The 24,276-nt window shown below is 42.7% G+C and overlaps 1 protein-coding gene across 3 annotated transcripts in view; it reads left to right on the forward strand.

Moving 5' to 3' along the window:
* Positions 1 to 24,276, forward strand: part of b4galt2 (UDP-Gal:betaGlcNAc beta 1,4- galactosyltransferase, polypeptide 2) — a 67,039-nt gene that overhangs the window by 14,252 nt on the left and 28,511 nt on the right. For 2 of the 3 annotated variants that reach the window (XM_019883660.1, XM_019883661.1), the window contains exon 2: positions 9,047 to 9,874. In XM_019883660.1, coding sequence (XP_019739219.1) covers positions 9,541 to 9,874 — 334 coding nt within the window. In that variant the 5' untranslated portion in view covers positions 9,047 to 9,540. Of the gene's footprint in view, positions 1 to 9,046; positions 9,875 to 24,276 lie in introns of those variants that run through there. The other variant, XM_019883662.1, reaches the window with a different exon arrangement.

Below are 24,276 nucleotides of genomic sequence, written 5' to 3' on the forward strand. Positions count from 1 at the left end.
TTTTTTTTTTAAACTCTTCCTTGCATTTACTGTACTATTCAGCACAACACCACTCGGGTTGTTTTTACACTCGAGTGGCTAAACAGCTTTTTCAAACATGAGCTGACCAGCCCAGAGCGTACAGGACAAAGGCTGATCAAATGGACAGTCACGGAGCGTACAAATGGACGGCAGTGGCCTGAAGCCCGAAAGGCCATAAAGACGCTCATAGTTTAAATGGAGCCGGAGCCAGAGTGTTCGTCTTTCTCCACTCTTGCGAGCCACCATCCTCCTCCCCTTCCGACAAAGCTCTTCATTTACTACTTTGCTCCGCTGCCAAATGAGCGCCTGGATCAAGAGGCAAAGACTTCCCATCAGCGCCGGTCCGGGCTCCAGACGGCATGTTTTGCGTGACAGAGCGACTGTATCAATAAACCGTTAACATTTTCATGCTGTCGTTTTGGAGGTTGAACTCTGATTGGGAAGACTTTTGGGGAATCCGAGATTTCCATACATCTTGGGAGACTTCTGCTTGAAGGCAAATGAGTGAAGTTCCTGACTTAGTCGACATATTTTTCCAAGACCTGTTTTAGTTGAACTCAAATTCATCGGATTTCAGGGGATTTTGAGACTGTAATCAATTTTTTGAGCAACTCTTGTGATTTTTTTTTTGACTTTGTGGGTATTCACTACTTGAGCGAATCTGCAAAATTTGAAAGGTTCTAGCAATGAAGTTCTGTGTGAGTGTAGAAGCGTCCCGTTCTCAAAAATTTCAGTTGAACTCCGATTTGTACGGCTTTGTTTTTTTTTTTTGTTTTTTTTTTTTTTACAAACTTCTGCAAATCTCGTGAGACTTCATCATTCAGCTAATCTTGCGAGACTTCAACATGGCTTGAAAGGGTTGATCAGTGAAGTCCTGTGCGACATTAGATGAATATTTTTCATGGTCTATCGAACTCTTGCTTTGTCCGACTTCAGGGACATTGAAAACGTCGGAAAATCTCCGACAAATCTCGCGAAATTTCCTCAAGTCTTAGAAGGCTCATCTATGCCACCTGATCGGTGAGTTTTTTTTTTTTTCTTTCGAGAATGTTCAATTGGACTCCAATTTGCGCGACATTAAGTCATTTGTGACTTCAGCAGTTGTTGTCAGGCCAGCCAATCTTGCGAGACTTGAGCAAATCTTGAAGTGAACAGTCAGCGTTGTTCTGTGCGACTTTCGAGGCCCATTTTTCTCAAAGGTCGTTTGAACAACTTGCGGCTCTCGTCGTGCGATGATGTGCAACAAGGAGCCGGGTGAAGAGGAGCCGTCGAATGCCTTTCCAACAGACGCCACCTCCTTTCAGGCCGTAAGACCGCTGAGAGGCAATTTAAGTGTTGTGCTCCAAGAGCCCTGTTATGGGTTTTTTTTCTCTCTTAAGTTTAGTTTCCCCCTTTATATCTCTGCGCTTCTTCTTTTGCTCGTTGCTGGCTTTTTTTTTTTTTTTGCCTTTGTAGTTACAGTAACACAGAACACAGAAACAGGCCAGTTACATTTTTTCATGTTTTAATTGTCGAGAAAAAAGAAACCTGAAACCTAATCATTCTGACCTGTCAACCAAAATACGAAAAAACACCTATGAGCGAAGGATCAGTCAGAAATGTTAAATTTGGAGTTTACATTTAGATAAATACAATAAAAAAAGAAAAAATGAAAAAAAAGTGTTTTAAAGTGTATTAGTTTCTGTAAAAATGTTTTTCTGATGGTACCAATTTTCTCAAATGTAATCATTTTAGTAAATGCATTTTACTGGCGAAAATGTTACAGTTTCTGTGTGAATTCTAAATTTTTTCCAGTGTTGATCAGATCCAAATGATAGAATACATATTGAAAATAATAACAGTGATCATCATCATCAAATTAGAAATATTTGTGTGTTAACATAGATTATTTTTTTTACATATTGTCAATTTTTATGGCATTTTGTGGATATTTTGAATTGACGTTTCATTTTAAAAATTTTATTATTTGACTCTGTAAATATATTGCTGTCATTGTTATTAATACAAAAAAAAAAGACATCATTTATGGGAAATTGCGCTATGCCCATGCTTTCACAACTCCCGTGTGGTGGAAACAGGAGTTCAGAACATTCGCAGAAATTCTCCAGTACCTTATATACGTATTAGGGTCACCTACAGAGAGGAATAAAAATAATATAAAATGTAAAGTTTTCTCTGACGAGGTGACTCTAGGAGGCCGCCGTACATTTAAACTACCGCACTGTAAATTTTCCCAATAGTCAACCGAGAAAATGTAGTTGGTGTCCATCCCACAGTTTCGTACTTCCACGACAGCTCATGTTGCTGTCCTTTGCTTACTTTTGGTGTTGTCTGGCGTTGTCACTGACATTTTGTCGCGGGCACACGAGGGATTCAGGGATGCTCGCGGTAAACCGGGGACCCTAGCCCTCTCCTTGCTTTAATGAACAGCGAAAGGTCAGTGTGCGGCCAGGCGTCTGATTCGCACAGCGCGTCTCAAACCCGCTCACTCTGTATAAAAAGAATGATGGCGCATCGGCTGCGTCATTATTCTTAAGTCGCACGCTGGTTGTGACGGTGTTTACGTAACGGACGGTTCGTTTGGGTTGACGGAATCTGTGCAGAAAATAACTACGGTAAACCCCCCATAGCCATTTAGTATCCGCGCCGCACAGGGTAATATTTAGCTGTGATCTCAAAATGCATTGACATACTTGACGTCAATTATATTATAGCCTGAATGAAGCGCTGCAATCCTGTAGCAATTTTTTTTTCCTGACCGACAAATGGTTTCTTCTCAAATGCAACGCGACCCACTTGCTTCAAAATTACGTTGCTTTCTATACAGTACACCCCCACTCCTCACACACACACACACACACACACACACAACACACACACACACACACACACACACACACACACACACACAGAGAAACTGTAGCTAGCTAGCTAGCAGCTAGCTAGATACTGTATCTATATTTTGTATGGAATGTAGACCATTTGTCCCATCATAGTGTTTGTACTTTTCACAAACTCCCACTCAAGAATTGTCCCGTATGAGCTCCAACCGGAAGCGTGTATCCTGGACAGTTGGGGGGCAAGTGTGTTCATTATTTTGCGGAGTCACCACAGAACTGAAAGTGACATTTGTTTTGGCCCGAATATCAGGTTTGCTCATCGACACGAAATTTAGTGGCCGTGTTCATCGTAAAAAGGACACTCAAGGAACGGTGGTCTTGAGTAACCATGCGCCAAATGAAACAGGAAATCACCCATTTTAGATTGAATGAGCTATTTCATCATATCCAGGGCTAAGGAGGGAGTGACGGTTTTAATCGCGCGACACACCAAATCGTGACTTAAAGTCGTTGCCGACGCTGTTAAACACTTTTTGCCGATGAACAGCGAAATGCTGCTTCGCCGTGTTTGCTTTGAACTCTGGGCTCCACCTATTGACCCGAAACTGCGGATTATTGGGTTTAATTTCATTACCGTTTCCTGAAAGCATTCAGGACCGAAACAATTTTGAGCTAGCAACCTTCCATTGCTTCCGTCTGTCCCGTTTCTTTTTCTTTTTTTTTTTTTGTGCTGTGGGCTTGGGGGAGCTGAACTTGCCTCCAGCAAGATGTGCTCCAGACGATCAGGTGTAGCCTGGCTGATACATTTTTGATGAGGAGCAACTCGAGGTGGGGGAGGGAGAGGGATGGATCTGCATGTGGTTAAATGTTTTCCTGATGCAATTTTCTTACAATAGCGTCTCCTCCTCAAGCTCCAGTTATGAGCCATAAATCTTAAATTTGTCTTTTTTTTTTTCTTTTTTAAATACATCCACATTGTTCCCGCTCGGTTAAGACAAAAAGCCATCTTCCACATGAGTTGAGGACATACAATAAGCCAGAGGGCTCTGCTGAAAGCATCTGCCACACACACACACACACACACACACACACACACACACACACACACACACACACACACACAGAAAGACAATCCAGGCGTTTTTTTCTTCCAATTTTGCCAATTCCCGACCAAGGACGTCAGATGCTCGACTATCTGATGTCTTCTAAGATTGTCCTATAAGATTAGCTTTCGGTCTGTGGTGTGTTAAGAGTGGATTTGTTCCGATAATGTCCAAATCAAGTCGGTCCGCCCATCTTAAATATTTCATGCGCTCAATATTTATGACCAAATATTGTTTTTATTGAGGCCCCCGATCCCAATGTACCAGGGCACATATTGTGACTTTCCAGAACAAATTCTTTATTTTGTCTCCCCAGCATATGTTTGACCAACATGATGAATTATGCACCGGCACAAATGAGCAGTCTGTCCACTGCTATGTCTGCAGCCCAATTAAAATTTCAAAAGATACAGATGTTTTACAGGTGCTGCTAGTTTTATGGTGGCTCCACACTGGAAACAGGCTCTGGTTTCCTGGCAGAGAGTGTCGGTGGAATGAAGACTATTTGGTCAATTGGCTTCACTTCTACAGTCTAGAATGCTTTTCTTCCTGTCACGGATGTGTGCGTGCAATGTTATGTGTTCGTGTTGTTTTGTTGAGCTATGTCTTTGACAAATTTGCAAGAAAATGTTTTAAGTTTCCTTTAGGGGTCTTCCAATCGAGGGTTTCATGCTGCCAATTCCGGTACCAATCATCCATGAGTGAAATCATCCCAGACCGACTCGAATACCGATCACGTGGATTACCTGCGCATTTTTTTCAATTGTAGAGCTGCTCACGAAGAATGATGCAGATGACATTTGTCAGTGAGCACACTCGTACCAAGTGCTATAGTGGTGATCTATGCTAACGCTGCAGCTCTGCTTACCTTTTGGCTCTGACGTGAAGTAGAGCAATCTCCGGTCATCCAATAAGAAAGGATGGATCTCCCAAGTAATGGTTGGAGAAGCTCTATGTAGTCGTGGGATTATGTAAATTAGCCCCACTGTTGCTTCACAAGATTCACAAGGGCTCATTCGCAGTTGAGATTTATTGGCAAGCCATTAAACAAGTCAATTTTACATAACAAGTATGCCTTGCATGCTTACATATATGTAGATAATTCATGAGTAGGTCGACATAGACTGTGAATGTGAAATAATTAATAGGATGTGTCCTTCCAGCTCTTTACTTGATAATTTTTATATTTTTACTAGTGATCACAAGTGTGTGTGTGTGTGTGTGTGTGTGTGTGTGTGTGTGTGTGTGTGTGTGTGTGTGCGCGTGTGCGTGTAGACTTGGGTTAAAATATCGCAGCTGCGCGTGAGCCATCTATTACATTTATGTGACAAGAGCAGAAACGATGAGGAGAAGCGCATGAAACATTTTCCTTCCGACGCGCCTTCAGCTTGAATTAAACTCTCCAATTTAAAGCTTTGACCCGAGCGACTGCACTCGACTGATTTGATTCACGCGCACGGGCCTCCACGCACACATACGCGGCGTAGATACACGCTCCATCACGTAAGCCTTTTTCGCCTTCCGAGATCCGCCGCGCCGCGCCTCTACTTAGACATAACATTGCACTTAGGTTTTAGAGAATACGCGCCGTCGAGAGTTGCCGTCGCAACGGTGTCAGCGCCAACGTCACGGCGGCGCCCTGCCGAGTTATTTAAATGTAAATACCGCAGCTGCATATAGGGAGATAAAGTTGAACACTCAAGAGGCCATCTTTTTTCCTACACTTCTTCGTGACTGTGCGTTGTTAAAAAAAAAAAAAAAAAAAAAGAAAAGGCACTTTGGCTTCACATTGGTTCAATCATGGTTAAACACATGAGCTAACGTGGCTAATATATTTATAGGGCACTTATTTTGGGACATATAATGGGAGCCAATTCAAGAGCTGCCCGGATGGCCCCCACCGTTTGCGGGGCAAAGGGACGAATAGCAAAAATTTGTCTTTAATTCATTGCCGTTACATTGCATTTGAAAGAGGGGGAGGGGCTTATGGGGGTGTTATGAATACCCCACCTTCTTCAGAAAAAATACTGATCAGCATCCAATATAGATTTTTCAGCAAATGGGAGGTCATGGGGAAGAAAATCCCCCAAAATAAGAAAAGGAAAAAATGTTGAAAAAATATTGAAAAAAAATCCAATATGCAAATCTGCGGGTGCTGACCGTTGCATTGATTATTTCACATTTAGTGTTCTTTTCCTTTATTATTTAAGCCCTGTGTAATTCGTTATTTGCATGTTGTTGTTGGGTTTTTTCTTTTTTTTTTCAGTGTAAAATGTAACTGAATATTGAACAATTTTTTTTTTCAAGCCATTCCTGATGGAAGGATTTTAGCTGACACACAAAAAAATGTGCGCAGTGTGGCGAAAAGATCAATTGTTGTTGATTCAATCTGAATAGATAAAATATTGAAAATTAAATATTCAAGAAGCGGGACCCCTCGCAAGCAAGATGTTGCATCTTCAGTGGTTTAACCCATGTTAATGAAGAATTTTTCACAAGGAAAAAAAAAAAGCAATGACATCATATTTATTTGTGAGATTTGTCCTGGCCCGGTTATGCTCACCGAATAGCAAAATAGCATTTTTCTTTTGAGAAAACCAGAACAAAAACAATTAAAAAAAAAGAAGAGTCGAGTTGCCACGATTCAACCGTGCCGCATTGTTATGACCTGGATCAATAAGAATCTTCACAGACATAAAGAAGAAACACATTTTTAACAGCACGTTGTTATGTATATATATTTATTTTTAATTCCCATTTTTACAGTAAGCTACGCTAACTACGTTGCACCTCTCTTCAGTGGCTAAGCACAGTATCCAAATGGTGGGAACATTTTAATGTCCAACATAATTGTGTTTGACATTGCCTCAAGGTTAAGATCCAGATGGATGTATTAACGTGGAGATTAATTTAAAAACGTATGTGGGGACTTAAAAAAAAAAAGGATCTTTTGTTCTGTGAAGGATAATTTGACTCACGGGCATTTCACTATGAATTCCGCCCTTGTCTCTACCATTAAGCCCCTCGAAGATTAAGTTTAACAAAACACCAGGGTTAGGTGAGCTAAGATCTTTTTTTTTTTTTTTTTTTTTGGGTGGGTTCCAAGATAATAGCTCAAAACCCACAAAGAGAAAAGCCGAGCCCGAGACTCAAGCCCAGTACCTCAGAAGTGCAAGGCAGACATACTAGAAATCTATATCCAGCATATCTATAAATAGAAGTGATTTCAGATTTGGGTTTTTACCTGCGCTTCCTTTTTCTTATTTACAGCCGCAACAGAGAGTTAATATAAGTCAAAAGAATTCTCTCCTTGCGATTCTCCGCTGACCATTTTCTGGGTTTTGTACAAGCATTGTAATACAACTCTTGCGGGGAACAAAGCGAAATGCCAACAACTACAAGGGGCTGGGAGAAAAAAAAACACATCGCTGCGTTTTCTATCTTCAGTTGTCCCTTCGGAACATAAATGACTGAGAAATATTCAGTCACATTTGCGAATGAAACGGGTGACTGTTTTTTTTTTTGTTTTTTTTTTTTTGCATCTCTAACCTCACTTCTATGCGATAAATGATGACACAAAGGGGCTTCTTCATCACGAGGACCTCTGGCGAAGCCATTTTCACTGTCGTATATTTAACGACCTCATTCCTCTGCTCCTCGACCAAGTTTTTAATGACGACGTTTCTCCCGCTGCGAGACAAACAACGCAGCAGTGCGGAGTTTGGAATAAGAAACAAGCTCGTTTTTTATTATTATTTTTTTTTTACCTTACACGTCAACAACTGCGGGGATACCATTGTTCTCAAGATTCTTGTTTTGTCGAAGAGGAATCACTTCCACTGACCTTTTTTTGTCTGCAAGATGGCTTGCTGAAAGAGTAATGAATGGGCAGTCGACACTTTGTAAAGATGAGCTTTATGTGGAGCAAATTAGATTCTGGATGTGGAGGAGGACACTTAGGAAAGTGTCTTTCAGGGATTTTTAATTGCTTTTACCCAAATACAAGCACCGATATTAATCCGGTATAAAACGGGTCCAGTCTTTTAACAGGAGTGTGCTATGAGAGCCTTAAATGTGATACAAATGACCAATTGTGAACAATGCCCATCGCGTTTCGCGTTCACTTGGCCGCCACAAATTATTTGCGGTTCTCTTCGCAAAATACGAAATGCCTGCAGCTGAATTGCGCGCCTTTCAAATCCAGAAAAGAACGTATTTTTTTTTGTGTTGTCACATTATGGATAATGTTGGACTCGATAAAACGGCATCGCCTTGCCTTGATTTTCATCCATCCATCCATTTTCTGATCCGCTTTATCCTCACAAGGCTCACACTCACACCTAGGGACTATTCAGAGTGTTCAATCAGCCTGCCATGCATGTTTTTAGAATGTGGGAGGAAACCGGAGTACCCGGACAAAACCCACGTAGGCCCGGGGAGAACATGCAAACTACACAAAGGGAGGCCGGAGCTAGAATTGAACCCGGTACCTCTGCACTGTGAGGTCGACGCCCTAACCACTGGACCACCGTGCCGCCTGCCTTGGTATTCTTCCAGTTTATTGGTAACTACTGTTTCTGAAACGGACACATTTCAAAAACACGGGTGCGTCACCATGCCACAAAGAGGAAGTGGTCGCAAAACACATTCACCCACAAACGACAGCACAAATGTCAAAAAAGTGTCTTATTTTATCTGCAGTGTGTTTGTGATATTGTAAGCAGTGAAATCAAGTGATTGCTTGCAAAGGGAAACAAATACTCACCCAAAGTGGGTCAGCGTTTAAGCATCTGGCTGGACTGGACTTCCTGAGAACAACCCATATCTGTGATCGTTGCTTGATGTTTGGGTATACCGGAGGCTGCAGTGCTGTAATATTATGCTACACAGCCGCCACTATGCTGCGCTTGGTCCATTTTCCTGCCGTTTTTCCAAGTAAATACAGGAGACTGTTAGGTTTATCGTTTCATTCCGACTGATGCGGTCGGTCAGTATCACAAGGTCTCTGATTTGCATTCAAAAGCAAGTGAGATTGTCTTTCAGTGTGATTTGACGTCATTGTACTTTTGTTCCCCCGCTCAGGTGCCTGAGACCACCATTCAGGAGGTCCATGTCACCAAGATCCCAGACGGCATCCGTCACGAACAGGATGACTTTTTGTCGGGAGCCTGTGACGATGTTTTGATTCACCTGATTGGCCGCCCGCCGGCTGCCGTTGGAGCATGAGCACATATCACATTGCCTTAGATCTGAGCTAACGCTCATTATCATTATCTGAGCGCTCTCCGGGTTGAAGTCCGTCTCGGATCAATTCTGATGAAGTTTTAGATCCGCGGTCATGCGGGGAAGCATCGGGACCAAAATGGAAGCTCGAAATATCATTGGAGCCCTTCTGTCCCTCCCAGAGAGCCCATGACCAATGCAGAGAGAACAGTTTGTGGCGAACTGCATGCGCTTTAGTGTTTTACTACATTGGGATATCGACTACGAGGCTGTCGCGATGAGCGCATGATTGCAGCCGCGCCACGCCATCTTCGTCGTGGCCGGCGGTCGCCCGCCGCTCGTCGTCCTCGGCCATGACCCGGCTGATGTTGGGCCGAACTCTGGAGCGCATCTGCAAGGGCGTCCTGTTCCTCTGCCTGCTCCACTTCCTCATCATGATGATCCTCTACTTCGACGTCTACTCGCAGCGCTTCGACCTGTTCAGCCGCTTCAACAACGGCCGCAACGGCTCCCGGAACAATGGCAGCGGACATCATTTTTACTTTTACAACATCTCCAGGCTCAACGCCACTGCGGCTAGTTACCTGGCCACGGGCGAGCAGGTGGGGCCCACCGTTCAGCCCCTTTCCAATCGGACGCCTTCGCCTAAGTCCCTGCCGCCATGTCCTGAAACCCCGCCTGGTTTGGGTGAGTCAATCTCCCTGCCTGCCTGCCTGTGTGTGTGCGTGTGTGTGTGTGTGTGTGTATTGCTGTCCCTCTGACCGCTAGGCCTCCCAAAAAAAGCAAAATGTCAAGTATGAAATAAAATGAAGCTTTTACTATTCCATTTAAAAAGGTATTCATATATCTTGGGATTAGTTGGTCACTATGTGACCTCTAATTTGTCAAAAAAATGAAGAAAAACGATATTTGTGCCCCAGTTCCCACTTGCCCTTTTGGAGCTTCTTCCAATTGGGGTCAATTTGGGCAAAGTCTGGGGTTAGTCCAAAATATATTTGTCCCACGCAATCTTAAAAAACTTTGAAGCATTCAGGCAGAGATTTATTAATATTTTCTGCACTTATAAAGAGTTGATTAGAGTTATGAACAGGCAAGACGAAACCTTGATTTCTTCTCTCTTGTAAGCTGCCATGCCTTTTTATTCCGTTTTTAATTTTTTTTTTTTTATTTAAAGATTTTGGAACTATACAAGCGCCACCAGCCTTTTACCAATTAGCAGCAGAGCAAGTGTACTTTTTCTGTCCGGCCCGCATCATAAAATGGATTTAATATCAAGCATAGTGCTGTTTCATTCTCACAGCGAGACCTCACAGCAGCATAGATGCTTGCCAAAAACATTGTTTTCATTGATGATAGCAGCCCAGGCTTCAAGTGAAATAAAAAAAAATAAAAAAAAGGTTTGATTTTGTTTACTGCAGATTTAGCTGGTTTTCTTTCATATTCGACTTCAAACCCAAAATCAAATCAAAAGAAGCCAGCCGAGTGTTTTCCGTGAGGAGCCCGTTTTTTTGTGTGTGTGTGGTTTTTTTTTGTAAGCGGCGCGCATCAGACAACCAGTGGGGGGGCCGTGAAAGGCGTCGCTTACCTCGCCAGACATCACCTGCTGCTCTTTTCTTTTGCTGCCACTCCCCCGCCGCGTCTCTCACGATACACCCGCATCCGGCAAACGTGTTCGGATGCCCCGCCGCGTTGATGGAGACGTTTGCAGTCGACATATTTTTGCAAACGTGACTCTTTCAAGGTTCAACCCTTTGAATGTGATGCTGTAATCAGGATATTTGGGTGGTTGCCGAGCCTCAGTTCGCTGCTGGTTTCCACCTTGGAATAAGTGTTGTTTATCAAAACAAAAAACATTTTGAAGGACAATTTCAGAATTTCAAAAGTTTTCAGTGATACGGAGGAACAGACTAATTTATGGTCATCCACCATTCGGACAAGAACCCTGATGATTTTGAAATCAATTTCAACGCCTGCCACTAGGGTCAAATGTGTGTAGTGTGTTCCCACGTTACGATGTTTTTACTTTTTAAAATGATATTTAGAATGTATTGTTTTATATACCGTATTTTCCACACTAAAAGGCGCGCTGGATTATGAAGCGCACCTTCAATGAATGGCCTGTTTTGTAATTTTTTTCATACATTGGGCGCATCGCTTTACAAGACGCAATCTACAATGTATCCACTAGATGGAAGAAAACACCAACAGAACGATCAGATGTCAGTAAAACTTATTTAATAAAGCAGCAACACGGTTCACTTAACCAACAGCAAGTTATTACATTGACTCGTTAACGTTGAACTCTATTGCCGTTGCTCTATTTCCGTGTTCAACTGCGCAACCGATCGCCTTAAGTTTGAACTCTGCGTTGTCAGCCTGTCTCGAGCAAGGAGACATTTTGGGGTCGAAATATTACCGTAATGCCCATACACAAGGCACATCGGATGTGAGCTTTTAAGAAAATGGAAGGCTTTTAGGTGGACCTTTTAGTGCGGAAAATACGGTATTTCTGTTTTACAACAGTTGGTTTCGACCACGCAATTTGATTTGAGAGTCATTAGACATGCAGTATATACAGTATAAAAAAAACAAAAAACTGGGACCATTGCAATGCAATTACAAAAACATATGCATGTTTCCCTGACTGGTAATTGTATTGTCGCTTCAAACACGGCAAAAAAATAAATAAATGCTGCGTTTTAATGAGCTTAGATCCCTTAATCAAAAATTTGCTCTTCTCATTTGCTCGTGCGCTTAGCGACTCACACTGAGAAGGATGAAGCCTTCAGCTGAAATGGTCTCAATACTCCCGAACAGTTTGGGCTGCCAGCGGCTCACAATATTTTGGTATTCATGGCAGGCCCAGGTGTGTTCTTGTTGTGCATCTCGGTCTCTTACTGTGTGAGATGGAGAGACAGGGCTGTTTTTTTTTTTTTTAGAAAGATGGTGGGAAAGTCACAGACGGTGGGGCAGAAAAGGAAGGAAATGCAGGTGGAGAGGTGAGGGGGCGGGCTGGTTGGGACTTCGAGGGACATGCGCGCGCACACAAATACACACACACACACACACACACACACACGCACACACACACACACACACACACACACACACACACACACACACACACACACACACTACATAAAGGGTGGATGCGAGCCACTCATAGAGGCAGCACCTGTCAGCTGGTGTTCTCCTGCAGCCAAGTGTGTGTGTGTGTGTGTGTGTGTGTGTGTGTGTGTGTGTGTGTGTGTGTGTGTGTGTGTGTGTGTGTGTGTGTGTCCCTCCAGGTCCCAACCAGCTAACCCCATACGTGTGAGCCAGAGCCTGAATGAACTAGCCGGCAAAATAATAGAAAAGTGAACAAGAATAATTTGGGGGATTTTGTTGGCTGAACTGCAGATGGGCTTTTGGAACAAATTTTGAAATAAGAATACACAATATTACCTGTACTGTTGACTTGCCTCAGTAGCTGGTGCTGTTTTGGCGAGCAATTGAGTAAATACGCACTCTTGCCAGGAGACCCGATGCTTTTGTTTTTTTCTCCACAATTTGAAAGAGTTCCCAGATGTCTAATCCGAAAAGCAAGCCTTCATAAAGGTGAGGTAACGGCATCATCTGAATTTTCACTGGTGGAGGAGTGCTTTATCACCAATGAGCCACATTTGATTTGTTAAATTAATAGATCTGTCCATGTGGTGCAAGCAGCCACCATCCTGAACCCCCTCCGCATGAACAACGTCAGCAAACATATGTGAATGTGCCGTTTGTCAGAATTAAGCTTTGCTTCGCGTTTGGTTTGGATATCTCAGTGTTTGTGTATAGCCCGAACATCACTTGAAAGTGGCGGATCTTTGCGTTGCTGTCAAGTGATGGACTGCGAGTGTTTGAGTGGGCTGCCGTGTTATGTAAATTAGCTTCACTATTACATCATGATCCGTCAACATTCAGAATAGCTTGGTCACGGACATTTTGGGGAGACAGGCAGATAACAAAACTTTTACTTGGTTGTGAAATTTCAAACTTGATGGGTGCAGGAGGCACTCGACAGAGTCAGCTATTTTACACAAGCAATTAAAAAGTTGATTTTTCATAACATGTCCCCTTTTATGGACATGCATCTCTGAATTGTTTTTTGCATCATTAAATTATACACGAAGGCACACAAACGTCAAGCCTAATAAGCTGAATTGTCTGCTTCTACCTTTGAAGAATGGCGTGCTCTTGAGCCTCCTTATCAAAGCGACGCATTCAATTTGATGCTGTCATTATCAAGACACAGCTATTAATTGTAATGTTACAAATGCTTTTATGAGCTCTTATCAAAACGTGCCAAAATAAAGATGAGATTCTGGTTAAGCCTCAGTATATCTTCTTCCCATACCTCCTGCAGCCTTTCCTCTCCCAGCATGCCTCTGTGCAGCAAGCGCCGTTGCACTTTAAAAGCTGCCAGGCAAGGCTTCCTCCATTGCCCACCCCCCTGTCGTGCTGCCTTATATCCCGCTGTCACCCAGCCAATTAACTTTTTAAATTAGTGTCCAAAAAGTAGCCCGTAGCCACCTTTTCATCGTTGAGTTGCCAACCTTTTGTCGTGTCGGCTCGTGGCGCTGCCCGCCGAGGTTTTACTTTTATACAAACACCCACGCGCTGCCTGCTCTGCTTGCTTATTAAATTAGAATGTCTACGAGGGTTAAAGCCCAACTCGCAACAGTGTTAAAGGCTGCCATTGTGCTTTAGAAACCGCACGTGTTCGATTAGCTTAGCAATGGATGAGGTGGAATGGTAGCTCATTCGGAATTAAGGACGGGGCAAGATACAAAATTCCATTCTGCTACCAGGCTGATAGTTAGCTAACTACTCACTCACATGCCATTACACTGTCTAGATTTTCTCATGAGAACTCATGAGAGGGCCTAATCAAAGCCGTAATGCTGTGTTGAGGTTGTTCTTTGGCATTTATGACACTGAGACGTTCAAGTCCAGGCTTGTGTGCGTGTGTGTGTGTGTGTGTGTGTGTGTGTGTGTGTGTGTGTGTGTGTGTGTGTGTGTGTGTGTGTGTGTGTGTGTGTGTGTGTGTGTGTGTGTCCTAATCTCTACCGGAAAGGCTATTTTGTGATTTACGTTAGCTGTTAGCTCTAGCTGCCAATGCTACTTAGCAGTAAAATCAGTTGTTCAAATCACCCAAACGAGAACGCTGGAGATCCTTTCAAGCAGGCTCAAAGCATTAATTTTGTGTGTTTTGCAGTTTAGATGTTTGACTTTTTTTTTTTTTTTTGCAACACTTCATGACAAGGCAGTAAAGTCTCGTCAGTTGTGTCAACTGCTAACACAAACCCGCTAGTTAGCTCAGCCGTCAACTAGCTCGCTGCTGTACTTGCCACCACTTGTTCACAAAAGTCAAGTATTTTCTTGATTTCTATGTTATCTGTGTTATCCTTTAACTGGAACTTGCTTGGACTTTGTGTTGTATTTTAACTTCTTTCTACACTTTGTGTACACCCTTACAAATGGTAAAATATTACCTTACCTCATTTCCACTATTAACCTTATCCAGGACTGCAACTGCTAGCATTATAAATGTCATTACGTTATCAGAGACAGTCTTTTATTACTTTTTATATGTTACACTGGATGACTTTTCAGATGTCCGGATGGATGGATGGATGGATTGACAGTTGGACAGCTAGATTAATTGATTGATTTTGGGATAAACACGAACAGAGATTCAGTCAAGAATCTTGTAGAAATTCATCCCAGACTAGCGGAAGCTCGTAATACAGTATTCCACATGTATATCATTGTGTTCATTAAGAAATAGCATTAGCTACTTACAAGCTCTCAATCAAGCCATTTAAGCCCCACATTGAAGAAGCAACCCATCGGTTTAGGAGGTGTCAGTCCTCTTCTTGACTCCATAATAGCTGCCATAAATTTGCTGGAAAACGCCCTTCTCCTTCGTGATGGTGCGGCACTCTGATTTTCCACCCGTAGCAGAGTTTGCATGAATTATTTCTTTTCTTTCTATTTCTGTTGCAAACTCCCTCGCTTGTTCCAACGCTAATAAAAAAAAAAAAAAAAAAAAAGAAACGACATTGTGCGCGCTCCGGCCTGTCGTGTACTGCCAGTTTCAGCACAAGTTATATTATGTAATAACAACAATGGGTGGCACGATGGATAGTGATTAGCACGTCTTACTTCTGAGTGTCTTGGTTCAAATGCTCGGGGTACGAGATTGATCAGACTGATTTTTCCATCTCTCTGCTTGCCAATTGCTTTGTTTTTCACTTGCACGGTTTTCACGTTGATGGCATCGCTAAGTTACCATTTCAAGACAACCACATAATAATATAGTAATCTTCCCGTGAATTTGTCAAAGAGCAATGCGGGGGCTCTCTGGTAAATGTGACATCATGTTGAAAGGATTGCCTGCTCCGGCAGCCACACTTTGTCAACACATTTTGCATATGTTGATATGAGCCCCGGGTCTCGAGTTTGACACCTGTAATTTAAAATCGTCAGTGAACCATGGTTTTTGGAACGTACCCAAAGAAAATAAATTGAGTATCCACAGGAAACATTTCTCAATTCATTTGTTGATTTTTGATCGTGACACCTTTATTGGCTATAAACCCTTTCTTGGGGTGCTCTGGGTGAGTAAAGTGGTTGGTTCAAGGTACTTACAGCACAGCGTCATGTAAGTAATATTATCTGTGATTGTAAATTATGTGTATTGGCTCATACTGGTCATGTATGACAATAAAATTAGCGCATTAGCCCGCCAGCATGTAAAAGCCCTAAGTTGTCACCAACAAATGAACCAAAACAATGTCATTATTCACGCCGGGTCTCCGTTCACAGTGTTTACGTGGGCCGTCGCGCCTGGCGGATTAACATTGTGAGAGATTGGATGTGGATTAGTTAAAAGGATTATCGAAGGCTATACAGATAAAAAAAAAACATGGTTTGCGTTTACTTAATGTTTTGAAGACAACCGCAGGGTGATATCTGCGGCGTCTTCATGTGCCGCAGATGAAATTAGCATCCGTGTCAGGAACCAGCGAAGGCCTCGCGTCGTTTCGGGCGCAATGAGGAGAAGCGAGGCGCGGCGTCAAATATCATCTTTCTAATGTGCTCTAAATATTCACTCCGGGGAAATTACTGTGAGAGTGATTAGCGGATTGCTGTCTCTTATACGGAGGATTTAATCTTTTAGAATTCATTTTATGAAAACGATAAACATTTGTGAGGTTTCCACTGGATATCTCTGCTCGTTTCAGTCATTGTGAGCCGAAATTGTCCTGGCGGCTTTTGGTACTACCACGTCTGCCGACAGAAAACTACAGTGGAACCCAAGAGACGTATTATGTTTTTGTTTCACAATTTAAAACAGTTACTAGCTATCTTAATAACATTTCTGGTTGACAAGCTTTCGTCAAAATACCTCAAGGATCGAGAATAATAAATAGCTGACTTTTCATGACCATGGTAACTAGGGGAGGAAGTAGCCTGTAATAAATCACTCTATCAATGACAGCGTATTTTCAGGCATAGAGGAAACACTTTTAGCGCCAAACCTACGAATGACAAGGTCAGTTCGTGAGCGGAAGCAAAAATACAACTCTTGTGGAAGGGCTTGAAACAAAGAGCCGACGCGTCAACTTCACCATTGACGATTATAGCGTGAAGCCATTTAATAGCAAATCAGTTGTTTTTGGCATTTACGACATGGACGGCTACCTGAAATCAACAGGTGGTCAGCCGAGACGGCAAAGTAACAGCGTTGCATCAAGGTGGTTCAAACATTTCCAAATAAGCAAGATGAAGCATCCATTTTGCGGCCATTTTGGTCATTCTCAGGGGGTCACTGTCAAACACAAAATTCAAATGACGTCACACTTCTCACAGTACTACTGAAGGAACTCAGAGAGATTTCACTTTTGGATCGAACACAAATATTTGGTTCATGTTGAACCCTTCTTTGAACACCACGAGTTGAGATTGGCTTTTGAATATTAGCGTGTTGCTTTCATTTAACTTGACACAAGACATGGATCCACATGATTAGAGGCTGACGGTAAATTAAGATTGTTTGTTTGGCTTGGTGGAGGTCCACTCTACTTAAGCGCCATTCTCGATAATGAAGCAGTTGGACTGTAAATGAAAAATGGACTGTACGAGATCTGAAGAGTAGCGCTCAATAGTAGCAGTCGTGGACTCCTCTCTCTCGCTCTCACACACACACACACACGCACACACACTTACACATGTACAGGCAGGTTTCGGAAAGACACTCTTAAGATCCAATTAACGCTTCTCGATTTCTCATCAATTACCTGTGGGAACTTCATGCTGGCCCTAAACAGAACCTCCGATCCTTCCACACAACATACACAGTGCACGGGGAAAAATCAATATATAGCGAACCCAACTCGCTCCCCCCCAAGCTACTGCATGTTGCCAGTTTGTCTCCTCCAGGTTTGCCCCGGTGATCATAAAATCGTAAAAGTTAATTATTGATGCACTCTGTTGGGTTTTCTGGACCTAAAACAAAGTTATAACCTGTCTCAAGTCAGTTACAAAGTACAGTAGTGTTTGCGTGTGCCTGTGCGTGTGTGTGTCATATTATTATATGGTCATATTATTATCATACGGTCTTGGACTGGTTAGCGTGCCGGCTTCACAGTGCAGAGAGGTGCAAGGGTTCGATTCTGGCTCTGGCCTTCCTGCGTGGAGTTTGCATGTTCTCACTGTGCACGTGTGGGTTTTCTGCGGGTGCTCCTGTTTCCTCCCACATTCCAAAAACAGGCATGGCATGACCCCTCCCGCATCCATGACTTACATGCAGATAATTCTGAGGTGGGCCGGCGGGAGGCGTCCCTTGCCATCATTACACTTAGCAATGGCTGCTACAAACCAAAACGTCTGACTTACTTTTAAATTTCGGGCATGGGTGCTTTGGAATTTTTCACGATTCCTCTTATGAGGCGCATGTCCACTGAGTTTCACGTCAATTGTTGATACGACGTCCTCCGTGTTGTTTCATGTGGAAGTAGCTCGTGAAGATGTTGATGTTGTCTTCTTTGGCATTTGGTCACTCGAGATGAGTTGGGGGTCAGATGAGGCCGGGATGTTTGATTTAGAAGGCTTGACGAAGCTCAAACCTAAAAGCGCTTCTTCAAGCCTTTGAGTGACGGCAAGTTTAAGCTTCTATTGGGTTTGATGCTAAGTGTGTGATTTTTGCAGCAAACCAGATTATTTTTGAGTGTTTTGACCTTACTGAAAAGTCCAACAAATCCCCTTCATTAATCTCCCGTCCATCTTCTGAATATATCACTGCGTCAAAGAAGTAACAATGTCGAAGAATGCTTGATCTCACAATTCCACTACTGTATTGCAAAATCTTTCTTCTCCTTTTTCAGACACTTACCGAGACAGAAGCACACATATATGACAAGGATTAACGTCCTTAGAACTTTATTAATTAAATGCCGACTTCTTAACTGCCGATATCGGATTGATATGTAGATGCCTTCACGTTTAACACCAGGTACTCACTTGCCCATAATTGCCATAACATTCGAGCTGTGATTTATTTGCCTGTCATTTTTAGAACGAGTTCGTCAAGCCTGTGTCCAAAGTCCAATTTCACACTTCAGCACAACTGCAACAATTGCTTTCAACACAAAGACTCTTATGCGGTGAGTTGACCTGCTAATTTTCCGGCATATGGCATAGTATCACAATCGTAGCAGAATTGGGTAGTGCCACTAGACCAGAGTGTGAGTTTTGACACCCGGGATTCACTGCCTACGCTGTCACTAATTTTGCCATTCCTCGAATGTGCAAAAAAAAAAATATCGATTCGGGTACCGAAGTCGAACCGCAAATCTGTCGCCTTTTGATGGAAGCCAAAAGCACAGTTTCACACCTGAGACTACCTGCGCGCACCACTTCTCCCACAAGGCGGTGTAAACGGGGCTAATAATAGTCCCTGCTGTGTTGTTTATTCAAGTTCTGCTTTCAAGTTATTCCCTTATGGTGTTTTTTTTTTTTTTGTCCTTTTGCGGCGTGGGAGGGAAGCTTAAGTGGTTTGTCAGCTCGTTCTACATCTCCCATTGTGACAGATGAGTTAGCTTCACGCTGCCACTCCATACTCCATCGCTCAATCATGATAGTTAAAAAAAAGAAGAATAAATGGTGTTAAAAGAGAAGGATGCAACTTTCCATTCATCTCAATAGCTGCTGGCTGTAATCCACTGTGATGAATTACCTGAATTTAGGTCAGGCCTTTATCTTTTCCTCTCTTTCTCTCTCCCCTTCCACCCACCAATGTGAGGCATGCGTACGGATTGGGTCCATGCCACCTGGGAGACAACTCCCTGGAAACCCGCCTTGCTGATCGGTCATAGAGATCGGTAAAGGCAGGAGTCAAGTTTGCGATGGGAGCCAGCGATTGTTGGTTGGTTCCAATCCTGCTTGTGGTTGGCTCATAGCGAGGACCTGTAAAATGGCTTACATCCGTAAGCGGTGTACACACACATCAAAAACCAGGACAAATTTCATGGTGGATTTCACTGATGTCTCTGAAAGATTATCCTGAGCAATTATCCTGTGGTGTCAGGTGTGTTCAGAATGATTTTTCCTCCCCGATGTGCTCAGAAAACAGTCAGGTAAACAATCGTCAATGTTAAACTGAGGTTTATGATTTGTCACGATGACAAATCTTCATGTGGACACAAAACACCAACTGTTTGGCTTGTGCGCTTATATAACATGTCTCAAAAATCATTCACCTCTGGATAAAAGACAAGGACAGGCGTTTGCCACCCCAATATAGTGAGTTACCAGCCAAGCTAGCAGTTAGCCTAGCTTCTTCTATGTCTTGTCGTTACCAGACAAGCTAACAGTTAGCTCATTATCGGACAAGCTAAGAGTTACCAGCCAAGCGAGCAGTTAGTTTAGCTTCTTCTGTCTTGTCGTTACCTGACAAGCTAACAGTTAGCTCATTATCGGACAAGCTAACAAAGCCGCTTCAAGTTCTTCTTCTTCCTCTTGTTTAGATGCTAGTCCATTTTTAGGGGTGAAAACCATCTGCTTTGGAATGGACTCATTGGGCGTGGATGCAGGATCTGCCTCACGGCCCTTTGGACTGAGACGTGGCCATCTGCGTGTTGTTCCCGCGCCACCACGCTTTTGTTTCTCCTTTGTGTTATTCAACACGCTCGAAAATGCAACAAAAATTGTATCATTTGAAACTTTTATGCCTTTTAACTTTTATGTCTCCCTGCTTGTAGACATTAATTTGTGTGGAGGGGCAACAACATGAAATCAGTGGAGCACATTTAAGCTATTATCGTGTGTGTGTGTGCGTCTGTGTGCGTGTGTGTGTGTGTTAGCAGTTCAATTTAAAATCCTCAAGGCGCAAAGTGAGCCATTAATCACAGCCAGCGTGTTTATTTTAAATAATCACAAGCCCAGATTTTCACGATGGTAGCCCGCGCAAGCTCTCCTCCCCACTACGCTTGATATCGTAATTAAATGTGAGCATCAGAGGAAGAAAACGAATGAAGGCAGCCAGTTTGTTTTATGTTGCTTCCTTGAAGAACCAAAAAAAAAAGAACAATATGAACATGAGAGACTCACAGTCAGTTCTCATTATTGTCCCGCAGTCAACTACTACTGCTGCTTGTGTTTGCATCGCAAACTTGCGCACTTCATTAGTGTAGGTTCTTTGTGGTACTTCATTTTTCCATCCATCATCATCCACACAGCTTCTTGTCAGTCCATTGATCTTCCCCTCCGTCTGCTGTCAACGTAGCCATCCATCCACTCGCTTATCCATCCTTCCCATCCATACATCAAAACACATATCCAATGAAATAGAATCAAGACCTGCATACATACTTCCATCCAAACGTATGCCCAACCATCTGTCTTACCCATCAACTGGTCTTATCATCAGTCCGTCTGTCCGTCCATCCATTCATCCATCCACCCATCAATACTACCATCCACGTTTACCACTTCTCACACAGCCTTTGTCCTTTTGTTTGCATGTGTCAGCAGTAAAACATTGTCACGTCGATGCAAATATTGCACTTCGGATTGTTTGCGAGATCCCGAAGTGGCCTTCATCTCTCTCCCGTGGTCCCACCGGTCCTGCAGCAACATCCATACATGCTATTTTTAAGACTTACTTTGCGCCTCTCCCCCTCCTCCACACACACACACACACACACACACACACACACACACACACACACACACACACAATACACATCAACTGCCTCTTTTCAAGACGGGCTGTTCTTCAAGAGCCTCCATGACAAACCACAAAGGTGTCACTATAAGGTTTTACGGGACATCGAGTGATGTATTTCTGGCATTTTAAATATCAGCCTTGTCAGCGAATGTGATGCATCGCATTCAGATTTTCCGTCTTCTGCGCAGCCGTGACATGTTTTATTCAGGAGACTTTGTTTTTCTTTGTTGTGGATAGAATGACCAAATATCCAGAATGCATGAGGGAAATCTTCATGTCAAGGACGGCTAGATTGTATCCTTTTTCTGAGCTTGTTTTGCATTCACTAAGATTGAGTTCAAATTTGCATTGAAATTCGTGGACGGGGAAAAGAGGAGTAACGCCTTCACATTATCACGTCGTCCCAACGTCGGTTTGTGCAAACAACATAAACAGTTGACAGTTATTCATGAAAAGCACCTCCGGCAACCTCACAAACTTCGACCATACGCTGTGGCGTAAACACAAACTCAGCAAGTCTTAATTCAGATGACATCGGTAATACAAACAAACGGGTGGCTTGATCACTTCAGATGTTTCATGAAACGATGATATGTAAACATCCAGACTGCACTTCTTAAGCACCCAACTTATCTCGTCGCCATATAAATAAACAAATAAAGACCTACCGGCTTATTGAAATTAAATAGATTTTTTTTTTCAAAATGTTCAGCCTTTGCGATCTGAAAATGGCATTTTACTACATTGTGATGTCGACTTGAATTTGATTACGCTTTCAAGTTATTACAGCGCACAATATAAATAAACAAAGGGACTGGAAATAATTGACAGTCCAAAAAGCTATTTATAACAGAAATAATAACAGCAAAATAAATCCACAGTGCACTTTTCCTCGCGACATGTCACAAATGTCTGATTTCCCAGTTTTCTGGAACACATCATACTGTTAAGACGGCACATTTTTGGATCAATACAGATGATCTCCTTTCTCCGCTTGCCTTTCTTTTCTTCTCCTCACCGTTCTAAACTCTGCCTCGTGTCTCGCTCGATGCCCTCCCTCAGCGATCTATTTTTCAACCTTTAAAACTGTCCTACCCACACTGCCTCCTTCCGGGACCTTTAGAGCGGCGGCGAAGTAGAAATAAATGGCCGTGGTGTCGTCGGAGTCAGATAGACTCGCTTGTCAGGAGCTTTCAACCCAGCGGGGAGGCAAAAGTGCAGTTTGTTACATCAGTTTAATCAGCTCCCAGTTGAGCTTGTGCGTGCGTGTGTGTGTGTGTGTGTGTGTGTGTGTGTGTGTGTGTGTGCACAAACCTTTCAGCCAACTTCCAGATTTTGTTCACCACTGGACTCTGATGGTATAAACGCAATAAAAAGTGGAAGCGTCGAGTCATAACGGTCGCCCTTCCCGCTTTTTCGCTTGCTAATTAGCTTGTTAGCCGAGGAGCTACATGTGAGATGGTCTGTCATCATTTCAGCGGCACACTTGAACTGCGTTTCACTGCATAGTAGTGTAAATTTACGTCCAAACCTCTGCCGGTTCTTTTATTTTTACTGCTTGTTTATACTAACATTAACGACCTTACAACTCAATTTTCCCAGTTTAGATTATTTAATGATCCAAGTAAGCTCAACACTCGGCCATTTGAAAGATCGGAGATTGAATTTGTGCAAAGATATTCATTTCTAAAAGTGTTTCGAATTGAGCTCTGTGTCGCTGGCAATATGACGCATAAACTGACACGTGTTCCAAACAAAAACAAACAAAAAAATGTTGGATCGCATATTCATCCTTAAATAAATTGGGGCACTTGCAAGGCAACATTCAAACAGACTGCACTGTTTTTTTTCTGATGGCAAGACGCCCAAATCAAAATCACAATCAGATTTCGATCAATTGCCCAGCTCTGGATTCTACGTATGTGCCCTCCTAGTTGGAATTCCACATTCTGTGTTACGAACTCATTGAAATCCAGTTTTCTGTAAAGGTGCCTCATCAATACAGTGACAATCCATATCCAGGCCCCATATTGATGATCAACTATCTCTTTAAGTGTCTGTTTTGGAAATTGTTGTATTATTTTCTCCCAATAAAACTGTTGTCAACATATTCGTCTTTCAAGGCTATGAAAAAGATGATGACAATCCATCAGCGTTTTTAATTGTTGCCACACAGCAACAGTGTAAAATTATGGCCGCCCACAGCCGACGCGTTGCAATTACTCTTTGTCCATTGTCATCATCAGCAGTATTATAATTAATCCACATTAATTATTTCCCCAAAGACTTTAGTCATCTGCATTATGGAGAAGACACTTCATATCCGGAGTTGTTGTCACGTTGTGATTATCGCCGTATGTTCTGGTATGTAGAGCGGTTCTTTATTTCATACATCACGTACGTGAAATAGATTCGCAACACGAGCAATTATATTTTGTGAGTGACGGTTTGTGTAATTGAACTTTTTGGAAGGTGTTGTGAAAAGCTCCCAAGGTCTGTTTGCATTCCAGCTGATTGTTTGCCCTGCCTTTGTTTACCATTTGTTGATAGACATTTTGGAATTGACATGCACGGACGGCTGCGGCAGACTCAAATGGGGAGCGCCAGTTTCATTGCCTGCAGGCCTTTGAACGTCCATTTAATTGGATTTCAAGAAGACGTATGTTTTTTTGTTTTGTTTTTTAATGAATAAGTGTTTTTAAGTTTCTCCAAAATACAGAAAGAATCACAGGACTTTCTTTTAAAAATCAAATAAAGGCTACCAGCTGACCAAAATGAAGCATGTTTAAAACATTTTGCAGCCTTTTGCGATCTGCGAATGTGATTGTTT

Source organism: Hippocampus comes, unplaced genomic scaffold (assembly GCF_001891065.2).
Source record: "Hippocampus comes isolate QL1 unplaced genomic scaffold, H_comes_QL1_v1.1 scaffold159, whole genome shotgun sequence".
Lineage (NCBI taxonomy): Eukaryota > Metazoa > Chordata > Actinopteri > Syngnathiformes > Syngnathidae > Hippocampus > Hippocampus comes.